The sequence below is a fragment of the Capra hircus genome, chromosome 27 (assembly GCF_001704415.2).
Source record: "Capra hircus breed San Clemente chromosome 27, ASM170441v1, whole genome shotgun sequence".
NCBI lineage: Eukaryota > Metazoa > Chordata > Mammalia > Artiodactyla > Bovidae > Capra > Capra hircus.
Genome location: NC_030834.1, coordinates 19,299,654 through 19,313,760, shown reverse-complemented (window position 1 = coordinate 19,313,760; position 14,107 = coordinate 19,299,654). Strand labels below are relative to the sequence as shown.

The following is a 14,107-nucleotide window of genomic DNA, read 5'->3' as shown; positions in this document are numbered from 1 at the left end:
TATTTTTATGTATCATATTAAATCTAAACTTTGCTTCCACACATAAACTGTAACCCCTAAGGGAAGAAATCGTGTCTTTTTCCTTTCTGGATCCTCAGTATCAGCATCAATAATAGATCATTAAAGTAGATACACAGATTTCCATGTCAAGACATCAGATATATACATATATTACTTTTAAAAAAACAATTTTTTATCATGGAAAACTGCAAATACATGCACACAGGTGCCATCTGGTACTTTCAAACGTCTGTTTCATGGGCGTATGAGAGGAAGGGTGGGAAAGATGTCAGTTACATTTATGCTTTCTCTTTGCTAACAGGAGAAGCAACGTACAGTACACCGTGGGAAAGACACTGCTGTAAGAATTCCACAGCAGCCGGAGAGAGGAGAGGCTCCGGGCCTCCACCGCCAGTATTATGTAGGCGATGATGAGCTGGGTGTGGGCCCAGGCCAGGGCTCTATAGAGCAGCCGCACAGGCCAGGAGCTGATGAACACGCTGGCGAAGGCGTGAATCACGTAGTCGGCTTCCACCATGACAGCCCAACAGAGGAAGCCGAACACCTGTCCCGGGTGGAGACCGTGCCACCAGGCCGAGAAGACGAACGTCTGTAACAAGGGCCAGGTCCTGCGCTGCTGGAAAACCAGGCGTCGCAGCCACCGAGCCGTGCTCTGGTTCCACTTCCTGGCGAACAGGGCAATCCTGTGGGTCGTTTCCAGCGTCCAAATGTCTGCATCGGGGAGGAGTCCCTCCTCACCCAGGCTGCGACCTAACTCAGATCCAAAGCCGGCCGCGCGCAGCAGGGAGTCATCCAGGAGCCAGTGGGAGTAGTAGGTGAGTTTGAAGAGCCCGGCCGTGGACCACAGGACGAAGATGCACTCCAGCTGCTCGCAGCTGCCGAGTCCTGCCCCTGTGCCCACCACCCCTCTGACAATCACCTTCAGACTCTCCAGTCCCAGGATCTGCAGCGCCCTCCAGGTCAGAGCCCAGAAAGAGTGCCTGGACCACACGCTGCTAGGCCCTTCAACTCGAACCTGAAACCTCTGGAAGGAACACAGCGGGCCTCCTAGGAGGGCAGGGAAGAAGAGCAAGTAGCTGAGATAGGGAAGAGCTGCACGCAGATGCTCAGACAAAGAGTTCTTGTTAGGGATGCGTCCTGATGGTGCTACCACCTTCCCCTCACGAATGTCCAGAGACAGGGATGTGACCTTCTGGGTCAAGAGCATGAGAGAAGAGAGAGTGATGCAGAACCTGAAAGAGATAATTTTTTTTTTAAGTAAAACATTCCATAGTTTATTTTAGCCCCTTCCAATTGCTCAAACAAGATCCCCGGAGAAATGAGTGGTTCTAGACAGTAGAGATCCATCTGAGACTCTCCTGGAGATCCAGAGGTTAAGACTCCACTTTCCAATGCAGGGGACATGGGTTCAATCCCTCTTCAGGGAACTAAGATCCCACATGCCATGGGGGGAGGGGTGACCAAACTTTTTTTTTTTTTTTTTAATTTTTTTAAAAAGCATGTAAGACCAATCTAATACCCTGCAGTGCTATCCCAAAGACTCTTGGCTTAACAGAGTCACAGGATCCTCTGAGCAGGATGGAAGGGTAAATGGAGAGATGAATCCTTAGTCAGAGAGGCAAATAAAAGAAAAACAAGGAATATTATGGAGGAAACATTGAATATGTTATCTCTGAGAGTGGCTTATGAAGACTGGGATCAGGGACCTGGGAGAAATCTGCCACAGAAGAAACAGAACCTTAGGAATGAAGAGACTCCAGGAAGCTGAAGATCTGGACTGTAAGATTCTGCAGGCTTTGTTATACAGAGTGAAGTGAGTCAGAAAGAGAAAAATGAATATTATATATTAATGCTTGTATATGGGATATAGAAAAATGGTACCGATGAACCTCTTTGCAGGGTAGGAATAGAGACATAGACGTGGAGGATGGTCTTGTAGACCCAGCGGGGGAAGGAGAGGGTGGGATCAATTGAGAGAATAGCATTGACTTATATACACTACCACGTGTGAAATGAATCGCTAGTGGGAAGCTTTGTGTAACACAGGAAGCTCAGCCTGGTGCTCTGTGACGACCTAGAGGAGTAGGTTAGTGGGGTGTGGGTGGGAGGGAGTCTCAAGAGGTAGGATGTATACGGAGAATCCCATGGACAGAGGAGCCCGGTGGGCTATAGTCCATGAGGTTGCAATGAGTCAGACATGGCTGAACAACTAATACTTTTCACTTTTCATATATATAGTTCTGACTGGTTTGAGTTGTTGTACAGCAAAACCCAACACAACATTATAAAGCAATTATCCTCCAATTAAAATTTTTTTTTAAATGAAAGATTCTCCAGGCTTTGGGATCTGAGCTGAGGAACAGTGAGTCATGCTAGAGGCTCAGGGTGTGTGCTGAGTCATTAGCAATTTGAGGCGTGTTCCTAACCAGCCACCTGAGCTCCTCCTGCTTCGCCCTCGTAGTAGAGAAGGTCCTGCTGGCAAGACTATCATGGAGAAAATTAATGACAATTACAGTGACACACTGGACAATCAGGATTGCTGTCCTGTGGGGAGAAAATGGTTCTGTTTCCCACCCAATGCTGTTTCTGTGTCTGAGAACTGAAGGACCACTGACCTCCTTACTTGACTTATCAAACAGTAGGCAAACCGGCCACCAACCCCTGTTCACTCACCTTCTGTTAAGGGCTGAACATGTCCACCCCACCCTCAATTCATATGTTGGAGTCTTAACCTCCAGCACCTCAGAATGTGGGTGTGTTTTTTTTTTTTTCAATTTGTTTTGGCTGCACTGCTTGGCACATGGGATCTTAGTTCCCCAACCAGGGATGGAACCTGCGTCCCCTGCATTGGGAGCACAGAGTCTTAACCGCTGGACCACTGGAGGTCCCTAGGATGTGTGTGTTTGGAGCTAGGGTCTTCAAGGAGGTAATTAAGGTAAGATGAGGTCGTGAGGGTGGGCCCTAGTCCAAGGTAACTGGTCTCCTTAGAAGAAGAGATCAGGACACAGACATGCCGAAAGGGAAGACCATGGGAAAGCATAGGGAGAAACATCTACAAGCTAAGGAGAGAGGCCACAGGAGAAGCCGAGCCTGCCAACACCTTGACCTTGGGCTTCAGCCTCCAGCGGAAATAAATGTCTGTTGTTGAAGCCACCTGTCCACAGCCCTCTGCATGAGGGCCAGAGCAAACAAATGCATCTTCCCACTTCAGCTCTGGCTCAGCCTCCTTCCCATCCAGCCAGATCCTGTTCAACTTGCTCCTCCAGCCCCCCCAGGTAGCCCTAAGTCACCACATCCCAGTCAGGACTCCCCACTCCCTACCCACCCGCCATCATGCCTTCTCCTCAGAGAAGCAAGCCCTGGAGCCTTTGGTGAAAATAGAATAAAGAAAAGGATCCTGGGTGCAGAGATATGGCAAAGTGCAGGAACCAAAGGCAGCTAGAGTCAGAGAGGTGACCCTCCCCTCGCTAGGTCACCACTCCAGTTCACACGAGACCATGGAGCCAGGAGCAACAGCCCTCAGGATGGCAGAGGCGCCTGCTTCCCTCTAATCCTGCTGATCTCACTGGATCAGGAAAACACGTCCCTAGACTTCACTTCAGAGAAGGCAATGGCACTCCACTCCAGTACTCTTGCCTGGAGAATCCCGTGGATGGAGGAGCCTGGTGGGCTGCAGTCCATGGGGTCGCTAAGAGTCGGACACGACTGAGCGACTTCACTTTCACGTTCCACTTTCATGCATTGGAGAAGGAAATGGCAACCCACTCCAGTGTTCTTGCCTGGAGAATCCCAGGGACGGGGGTGTCTGGTGGGCTGCTGTCTGTGGGGTCGCACAGAGTCGGACACGACTGAAGTGACTTAGCAGCAGCAGCAGACTTCACTTGGCACCTGATTGTCTTTCCTGGATTGAGTGACTTCTCTTCTTCTAGGGGGTGGAAGAGTTGAGTATCAGTGAAAGTAAAACTCTTGCAGAGCAGGTGTGTGGAAATTCGGCAGAGGCTGACAGTCAGTTTGGACCTTCCCTGTCTTACCGAAAAACACCAGGGAGGCTGCCAGCTGTGTGTCTAAACCACCTACACTGAGGTGTGTGTCCTGTGCTTAGTCACCTGCAGGCGGGGGCCTTGGACTCCTGGTTCACCCTCTTTCTCGGGCACAATGATAATTACAGCTGGTGCCAGGCACTGTGCTACGTAGGAAGCTCATGGTAGTTACTAGGATATCAGTCATACATTTCCACTTACAGTAAGTCTTCTACATATGAACAAGTTCTGTTCAGAGAGAGCATTTGTGAGTCCAGTTTGTTCGTTAAGTCCAACAGAGTTAGCCTAGGTACTCAACTAACAGAATCAGCTATATAGTACTGTACTAGAATGGTGGTGGTTTAGTCGCTAAGACATGTCCGACTCTTTCGACCCCAGGCTACAGTCCATGGGATTTCCCAGGCAAGAATACTGGAGTGGGTTGCCATGTCCTTCTCCAGAGGATCTTCCCGACCCAGGAATCAGACCCCGGTCTCCTGCATTGCAGGCATGTTCTTTAACTGACTGAGCTACAAGGGAAGCCCCTTACTAGAATAGGTTTATACAGTAAATCCCCTACATATGAACCTTTAAGTTGCGAACTTTCAGATGCGGACATACGTTCCATTAACATCAGGTGTGAGTGAAATTGCAGCTGGCCCTCCGTCTCCTGTTGCCGACGATCCTTCAGCTCTACCATCTCCCACCTCCTCTCCCTCCTCCTGGCAGTAACTCTTCTTGCCTGCTTGCTCAGGGCCAGCCCCTGTGTGCCAGCTGTTGGACTGTACTTTTCAAGGTACTATACCATAATATTTAAAATGTTTCCTTAATTTTTTTTAAATGTATTGTTTGTGTGAGAAGTATTATAAACCTATTTCAGTATATATAGCCGATTGTATTAGTTGGGTACCTAGTCTAACTTTGTTGGACTTATGAACAAATTGGACTTAACGAACACGCTCTTAGAATAGAATTTGTTCATGGGTAGCGGACTTGCTGTATATTCATTACCTCTAACCTAAGAAGCTTGCAAGATAGGTGTTGTTATCCCCCAACACACATACCCTTTATTTCAGAAAAAAACATGAAGGCTGAGGGAGGTTGACTGATTCACTCAAGATCACACTGCTGAGATGTGGAAGAATTCGGATTCAAACTCAATGCCCAGGTCCTCTCCACCATCTGTGTGGAAGCAAACCCTGGTGGGCTCGGTACCAGTGCAGGAATGGGCTGCTTTACCTTGTAGAAGGAGCTTCTTGCAGATAATACTCCATATAGTGCAGGCCCAGGTGGCACAGCGTCTGCCAGGTCATCTGAAAGAGGAAAGTCGGCCTGTGGACATCCTGGGGGCCAAGCGAGTGGATGAGGACCACCGTGCACAGGGCGGGGATGAAGACCAGCGCAGCGAAGGCACCCATAGCAGCCACGGCCAGGGCACCGCCTCCCGCCAGGAGGAACAGGTACCTGGAACACAGACGACAGCCTGGCCTTGAGCCTGCCTTCAAGTAGTGCACAGAGGAGTCAGTCCCCATGGCAACCACCTGGGAAGCCCGACCCCACTTCACCCCTAAAGAAGTCACAGTGGTGTAGGAGAGAAATGCGGGAGGCAGGGTCCGAGTGGATTTGTGAACTACTTCGTCAGGAGGCAAACCAGGATTCCTGCCTGGGCACCCCTCTCGGATGTCCACCATAGCAGTGAGAACACGTGTCCCCAACAGCCTTGTGGGGACAGGTCTGTAATGTTTCCTGGTAGGGCCACACACGGCTCTGTGCCTGCTGCGTGACCTAAAAGCTCTGGGAATCTAAGCCTGAGGATCTAGGAGGGCTCCAAACGTCATCTCAGCCAGATGGGTCTCTTCTCTTTGACATAGTCACACCGCCCTGGCCTTCAGAGGGAAGGTTGAAGGGAGGGGTAGGCTCAGTGGCTCCCTTTTAAAATGTATTGGTATTATTATTATTGCTACCTGACATGTGAGATCTTAGTTCCCCAACCAGGGGTTGAACCCATGCAGCCTGTATTGGGAGCATTAACCATTGGACTGCCCGGGAAGTCCAATGCCTCTGTATAAAAAGTGTTTGAAAATTCAGTGACAACGTCTTGTGTATCATTTAATAATTTTTGTCACCTGTGTACATAATTTAGCCTACTCTCCAAATTCATATGAATAAAATCTTACAGTACATCCTTATTTGAGTAAAGCTGCTACCATCCGTATAATATTTTGTTTTGTTTTTTAATTTATTGAAGTATACTTGACTTTTAATGTTTCAGGTGTACAGCAAAGTGATTCAGTTAAACACACACATATATCCTTTTTCAGATTGTTTCCATTATAGATTGTTACAAGATATTGAATACAGTTCCCTGTGCTATACAGTAGGCCCTTGTTGTGTATCTATTTTATATATGGTAGTGTGTATATGTCATTTCCAAACTTCTAATTTAACTCTTCTCCCCCACCCTCAGCTATCCCCTTTGGTAATCCTAAGTTTGTTTTCTGTGCCTGTGAGTTTTCTGTTTTGTAAATAACTCCCTTTGTATCATTCTTTTAGATTCCACGTGATATCATGTGATTTTGTCATTATGTCTACCCTTAATCCACCCTGCTGCCCTTTAAGGTCTCATGACTTAGCACTTTTTATAATGTTGTAAATACCCACATCAACATCGATGGTTTGGGAGCTTGCCTCCCTCGGAAGCCAGTGGATGACCCGAGGACCAGCAGAGGCCCTGGAGATTCCACATAATGAAGACTCAGCTCTTCTTTCCACAGTATATGGAGGTTTGTTTGGTTTTTCCTTTTAACTGGTGCCAAGTTAATAAATCCAAACAAAAAGTTCAGAAGAAACCATCTGAAACGGACCGAGGAGTCAGGGACAGGAAAAATGAATGAATGTGCCCCCCAGGGTGTGGATCGAGGCTCCTTGGCTCGTGTGCTTGTGACAGACACGCCTTTGCAAAGATATCTTCCTTTCTTGAGGGAGATGTAGGTTCCTCAGTGTGAGAGGCTCCATTCCACAGGCCCTGGCCTTTCCTGAACCGCTTGTGGAGCCTATGTGCAGGGCTTTGAACACTGTGGTTTAAGCCTTCACCACCTTGCCATCGAAAAATAAGGGAAAACACTTATTCCTTACACAGCACAACTGAAACCTGAAACAACTGCCCTGGGGATTTGTAAGCACTGTTAAGTCAGGAAAAGAACAACAGATGTTGTTTATTAACACATGCACATGGAATCTAGAAAAACGGTACTGATGGACCCATGTGCAGGGTAGGAATAGAGACTCAGGCATAGAGAATGGACTTGCAGACACAGAGCGGGGTGGGGAGGGTGGGACGAACTGAGAGGGTAGCCCTGACATATTCACACCACCATGTGTAAAACAGGCGGCTGGTGGGAATCTGCTGATTAGCACAGGGCGCTCAGCTCAGTGCTCTGTGACAGACAGAGAGGGGATGGGACGGTGGGCATGTTGGAGAGGGAGGGGATGGGATGGTGGGGGTGTGGGAGAGGGAGGCCCGAAAGGGAGGGGAATGTATGTATACTTAGAGTTGATTCATGCTGTGGTACAGCAGAAACAAAGTCAGCACTGTAAAGCAGTTACACTCCAATTGAAAAATAATTTGAAAAAAGAAAAAAATTGTCTACACGTGTACAATGCAAGATGCGTGATTTTTTGAAGTGCTTATTTTATTCTGGGCATTGGGCCAATAATCCCTTTCTAAGAAATTTCTTTATTTAATCCTTAAAATAATCCCATGAGGATTATATTCTTATTGTTGTTATTTCCATTTTACAGAGAAAGGCCAAGTTTATTCACCTATACAAGAACACTCAGGAAGAGAGGGCCCAGGACTCATCAAGCTGACTCCAAAGCCAGAAATCTTAACCTGTGGGAATTAACCATTATTCTTGCATTCATTTTGCTTTGTTGTTTGTGATTCTTCCTTAATAAGAAATTTTTTTTTTTACAACTGCTTCCTTCATCTCTGAAACAAAGGTAAAGAGCCACCAACTAGCTGTGTACATGTAATAGTCTACCATAGTTTAATCAAACTCAGCCAGCTTGATTGTTAGATATAGCCAGATTTTACATAACAACCCCCAATATGTAAAAATCCAAATTTCAGAAATAAGTGAATTATTAGGAGGTAGAACTTTGGCAATGGATTTTAACTTTGCAAAAGGATATACCATAAAACTTTTTTTTTCATAAAACGTTTTTACAAAATAGGGACTGTCTCTGATGTATCGAGTTGATTGTTTATAAAAAATCATTGTAATCATTATCAAATCTCTGATGTGAAGTGAAAGTGACTCACTCATGTCTGACTCTTTGCAACCTCATGGACTATACAGTCCATGGAATCCTCCAGGCCAGAATAATAGAGTCGGTAGCCTGTCCCTTCTCCAGGGGATTTTCCCAACCCAGAGATCGAACCCAGGTCTCCCTCATTGCAGTCGGATTCTTTACCAGCTGAGCCATGAGGGAAGCCGAAGAACAGTGGAGTGGGTGGCCTATCCCTTCTCCAGTGGATCTTCCCGACCCACGAGTCGAACCAGGGTCTCCTGTGTTGCAAGTAGATTTTTAACCAACTGAGCTATCAGAGAAGCCCATCAAATCTCTAGTGACAATAATTACTAGATCCCAGGTTGAGATAAAACTCATCTACGAAAATTGGTTTTGACTTATTTCATTTCTCTGGGAAATCATAGAAAGGCACTTGAAAAATCATATTTAATGAATTTTAATTTTATTGAAAATGATAGAATTCCATGAAACTAAGACTGTTCAAGAACATCTGGAGTGCATGGCTGACTTATACATGCATCCACTGGGGGAAATCTATATCACCCCAACATTTATCTCTCCCTGGTTTATTTTCACCCTTTTCCCTTTAAATGGGAACTTATCAAACTTAGCCGAGTCAGTGCAAACATGATGTCAATTTCCAATTCTGATTCACTCTATTAGACATATGCATATTCAAGCAATCAATAATCAGTGGCAGTGATGATAACTTAAAAATGACCAGTGTAATTAATATTTAATATTCACATGTGCACTCCAACCTAAACATAAGAGCAAAATTAGCCATCAAACCTACCTGGCCTGAGTGGAAAATGAATCCATAAAGCAGAGATAATTAAACAGAAGTGCAAAAGGAAAAGCAGCTCCTTGATAAAGTGATACAGGATCAAGGAAGAACAGCTGGAGCCAATCCATCACGAACTGGAACAAAAGATGCTGTCCTTCCTAGAGTCCTTAACTGATGCTTTCCTGAAAGAGAAGTCTCAGCCAGGTTCTCTTTGATCATTTATATGGTTTAGGAAGGGTGAGCAAAAGGCAAACAAAAGCACTGGAGATAAGCAGTATAAAAAGTCGGCTTTCTGATAAAGGGAACTCACTATAGAAACCAAAACGTATTTGGTGTTCTATCACTTAACAAGGACATGTACAAAAGCATTGCTTTCAGAAGTTCTGGTTTTGTTTATATACTGCAGTATTTGCCTTTCCAGTCATCTGACTGTCATATTCTTTTCACTAAGTAAATGAAAAATCCCATTTTCCCATTGAGGACAGTTAACTCACTAGATTAGGAAGGGAGAGCAAGAACGTGAGCTGTGAGAAAGGGAGGCAGGTTCTCAAAGACTAGGAAGACTCTCCCAACCATTTCCTCCCTGGGCTCCTTAGACTATTTCCTTATGCTCTATTCTTTTTTATACTACTGGTCACAGCCCTGGTATATCTATTTCTGGGCTAGTTTACTACCCGTCTCCCTGTGAGTTCTACAGGGGAGGAACTTTGTTTTGTCTATTGCTGTATTCCCTGCACACAGAACAGAGCTGGGTATGTATGATCTGCTCATAAGTGCTTGCTAAAATTCAAAAGGTTTTAAGGAAGAAAACATGTGGAGAGAAATATTTAAAGAGAAGCTTTTCTTTAGGGTGTGGACAGGCAATCCAAGAGACACTGCCTAGAAGTAAGAACAAGAAGCCTCATGGCGAGCTGAGGTCCATCTGCTGAGCCCAGAGCATTACTGTGCTGTCCCTGACCAGCCATTTTTCATCTCTGAAGGTACATGCAAGAGCAAGCAGCCTTAAATAAGAGACAGGAAAGTATAGCCTGATATAATATCATCTTAAGGAAAAGAAAATCTTAAAGGCAAGGACCACTGTTAGTGAGATACAGCTCTTCACAGAAGAGAAAGCATGAAAGGAAGCCTCCTGTTAGCTGGGGAACTCTGAGCAAATCACTTTAACTCTCTGAGACTGAAAGCCTTCATCTTAAAAGTAGATCCAATAATGCCAGTTATTCAGCAAAATTGTTCTGCTGTCTTCAAGAGAATTGTTATGAAGATTAGATACCGTATATAAAAGCATGGAGGATAAACTGGTTGGTTAGATGTAGTTGAAGGTAAACCAACTGATTAATAAAAACGAGCACCATTGGGCTGCCAATTTATGAGAGACCTATGCTAAGCTCTTGGGATAGAACGATGAATATGACATGGCTCCTGCCCTCCAGTAGCTCTGAATTGACTAGGAAGAAGGAAAAGGCAACAAATATTTTCATTAAAGAACTATTGATGCAGTATATCACTGGCATACTGCAGTGAATAATAAAGAAGCAATCATCTACAGAGATAAGGAATTTTTCAAATGCAAGGGAAGTAGAGAAGGGGGAATGCTTAAATTGGCCCTGGAAGGATGTTCCCAAACAGATGGGTAGTTTTTTCCAGGCCACAGATGGCACAAAACCCTAGACAAACAGTAGAGCAATTAATGGGAGAAAAGGGCTCCCTAAGCAATGAATAAGCTCACATCATATCAAACATATTAAAATGCAACCACAACCCTCATTGAATATAGTTGCTAGGTTCAGAAGAATTGAGCTGCACTTATTTTAATAGGGAAAAGTTATGCTTTTTGTCATTGAATTAAAAATTTATTAATACCTACTTGTACTTTTCTTCTTGAATTTTGGAATCAGCACATTTTACTTTCAGGTCTCAAACAATTTATAGATTTCTCAAAAAGCTTATAGGCCCTAGACACTGTACCTAATACTGATAAAATGGTCCTTCTTACAAACATGCTCTTGCAATTAATTTTGCATCAACTCAGGCTTCACTGCCCAGCTCTTTGGTCAAACACTAGTTTAAATATTGCAGCAAAGGTATTTTTAAGGTGATATTAACATTTCAATCAACAGACTTTGACTAAAACAAATCACCGTCCAAAATGTGTGTGGGCCTCATCCAATCAGTTGAAGGTCTGAAGAGCAAAGACTGAGGTTCTCCCCCAAGAAAGAAATCCTGCCTCAAAGAAACCCTGCTTGAATTTCCCACATCTAGGTTTTGGGTATGAGACTGCAATATCAACTTTTCCCTGAGTATCCAGCCTGGGGGGTCTGCTTCTTACATGATCAAGTAAGCCAATACCTTAAAATAAATGTGTATGTGTGTATATATTGTCTTCTACCACTTCTGTTTCCCTGGCTGTTACTCATGCCATGGAAGTCTTTTAAATTAATTCAGACATTGCTTAAAAGTGAGTAGGTGTTTACCTGCTTGGAGACAACAGGATATTCTAAATTCATCCATATATTTATTCAAGTTTTTTGTTTTTTTTTTTAAGTATCAACTATGTGTAGGTAAATTGTGGCCAGTGTTGAATAAAGAGTAGGGCCAAAGTGGGAATTCCCTGGTGGTCCAAGGGTTAGGATTCTGCGCTTCAACTGCAGGGGGCATGGGTTCGATTCCAGGTCAGGGAACTAAGATCCCGCATCAGTTAAAAGGCCTTAGGGGCAGAGCTGGAGCTTCCCTGAAGAAATTCTACCTGTAGACAGTGGCTGCGCTCCATGTATGAGTGTTGCAGTGTGCCTTGCGGATTTCTTACCTGCCTAACCAGCCCCCACGATCACGTTAACCATTCCCTGCAATAAGCCTCTTCTTATATTATCTTCTAATGCTTTTGTTTCTGTGGCTGAACCCTGACTAATACATTGACTTAAACAGTCAGAAGAGGGGTCCGGGTAGAGGGCGGGTGAAAGCGGTTTGGGTTTGAATTCAAACTTGCTTCTTGGAGAATCAAAGTGTGACTATGTTACCGAATGTTGGGGTCCAGGTCCTCGCCACTCAAAAGTCAATAAACAGGCCAGGTTAGTGGAAAGTTTGCTTTATTTCGGATGCTGGCAACAGGGGTGGGGGAAACAGATGTCTGTCCAAAGGTGGACTCCCTCCTCCACTGACAACCAGGAGGACAAGAGCTTTTATAGACTGAGGGAGGGGGCTACATGCAGAAACAGCACAGTCAGCTCTTACGATCATCTTCAAGTCGGTCACTGGTGGTCTGACCAGCTTCATCTTGATTGTTTTAAATACAGTTAATCTTCAGTTCCAGGGTCAGTTGTTTCCATTTCTCTGAGGCCAGTTCTTAGAACTGTGGCAGCTATGTCACAGCTACTGTCTGGTTATCATGTAGTTAGCGTCTTCCACCTGGTGGGGATTTCAGTGTCTATAAGACAGCTCACAGCATATGGCTCAGAATATTATCCATAGCCCTTGAGAAGGAACTAAAGTTCCCTGACTATGCTTAACGAGTACATCATTAGGATTTGGTCTCCTTTGACTGCTACCCTTTGTTTCCACATTTTCTCATTTTTCTGATTAATAAGTTTTGACAGATTTCAACAGACAAAAGGCAGGCAGAAGACATGGGGGGAAGGCTCATCGGGTCCTGCTCTGTTTCAAAGAAGAGGAAGAGGAACATGAAATTAAAGAAGAGAGAAGCGGGCAGGGGCTGGATGAAGCCCAGAGATAGGTAATGGAAATGAGTTTGGATTTTAAAAGGAAAAAGAAGCAAAAATTAACTAAATTTGATTTTTAAAAGGATGATTTTAGCTACAGAAGAATAGCTTGGATGGAAATATGATTTTAGAGGTCAAAGGTAGAAGGCGCAGACAACAGAGGGAGATTTAGAGATAGTAAATGATGCAAACTGTAAGAGACGTAGGACCAGCAGAGGTGAAAAGTCGCTCAGTCGTGTCCGACTGTTTGTGACCCCATGACTATACAGTCCATGGAATTCTCCAGGCCAGGATACTGGAGTGGCTAGCCTTTCCGTTCTCTAGGGGATCTTCCCAACCCAGGGATCGAACCCAGGTCTCTCGAATTGCAGGTGGATTCTTTACCAGCTGAACCACAAGGGAAGCCCAGGACCAGCAGAAGTTGTTTGTCAATTATATATGGACAAGTGAAGACAACCTAGGATGACTTGAGTTTCTGTCTTGAGCAACTGGGTGAATGGTGGACTCCTTTACTGAGAGAGAGATCAAAGGATCAATTTACATTCTTTAGAGACAAGTGCCTGCGAGTTCAGGTGCTCCAGACATGTCCAACTCTTTGGGACCCCATCGACTGCAGCTTGAGGGCTTCTCTGTCCATGGAATTTTTCAGGCAAGAGTCCTGGAGTGAGTTACCATTTCCTTCTCCAGGGGATCTCTCCATCCCAGGGATTGAACCGGAGCCTCCTGCAAGAAGGGAATGGTTACCTACTCCAGTATTCTGGCCTGGAGAATTCCACGGGCAGAGGAGGCTGGCAGGCTACAGTCCATGGGGTCGCAAAGATTCGGACAGGACTGAGCGACTTTCACTCACCCACTCCTGCATTGGCAGGCAGATTCTTTACCACTGCGCCACCAAAGCTCTGTTCTGGACATTTTAGTTTTCATAAGACCTCGCAGCATCCAGGTCAAGCAGGCATTCGAATAATCAGGTGTGAAGCTTGGCAAGAAGGACAGAATTAGAGATTAATCTGAGAAAGACATCAGGTAGAGGGTACCTAACTTACGGGGTGGGGGTCGGGGGGTGGAGAACCAGCTCACATTGAAAGGGAAAGGGGCCCAGGTTTAGCAGGAGGATCCTTAAGGAACTTAACTGAGAATGAACAGTGGGACTTAATGAGGTCACAATGACTTGCGTTGGATCTGACTTAATGGCTGCTTTAAACCCGAGTCCACAGATCCTTTTACTGCACTAACAATCAGTTCGCGGCCAAACA

The 14,107-nt window shown here is 45.1% G+C and overlaps 1 protein-coding gene across 2 annotated transcripts; it reads right to left on the bottom strand.

Annotated features, from left to right (window-relative positions):
* On the bottom strand, positions 1-9,320 carry MBOAT4 (membrane bound O-acyltransferase domain containing 4). 2 transcript variants are annotated; one of them, XM_005698798.3, is made up of 3 exons: positions 9,151-9,320; positions 5,280-5,504; positions 1-1,253 (listed from the first exon to the last, which is right to left on the bottom strand). In XM_005698798.3, exons 1-3 carry the CDS (start codon positions 9,267-9,269, stop codon positions 290-292), a joined length of 1,308 nt encoding a protein of 435 aa, XP_005698855.2. In that variant the 5' UTR covers positions 9,270-9,320; the 3' UTR covers positions 1-289. The 2 variants fall into 2 exon arrangements, with proteins under 2 accessions (XP_005698855.2, XP_017897626.1); XM_018042137.1 differs by lacking the exon at positions 5,280-5,504.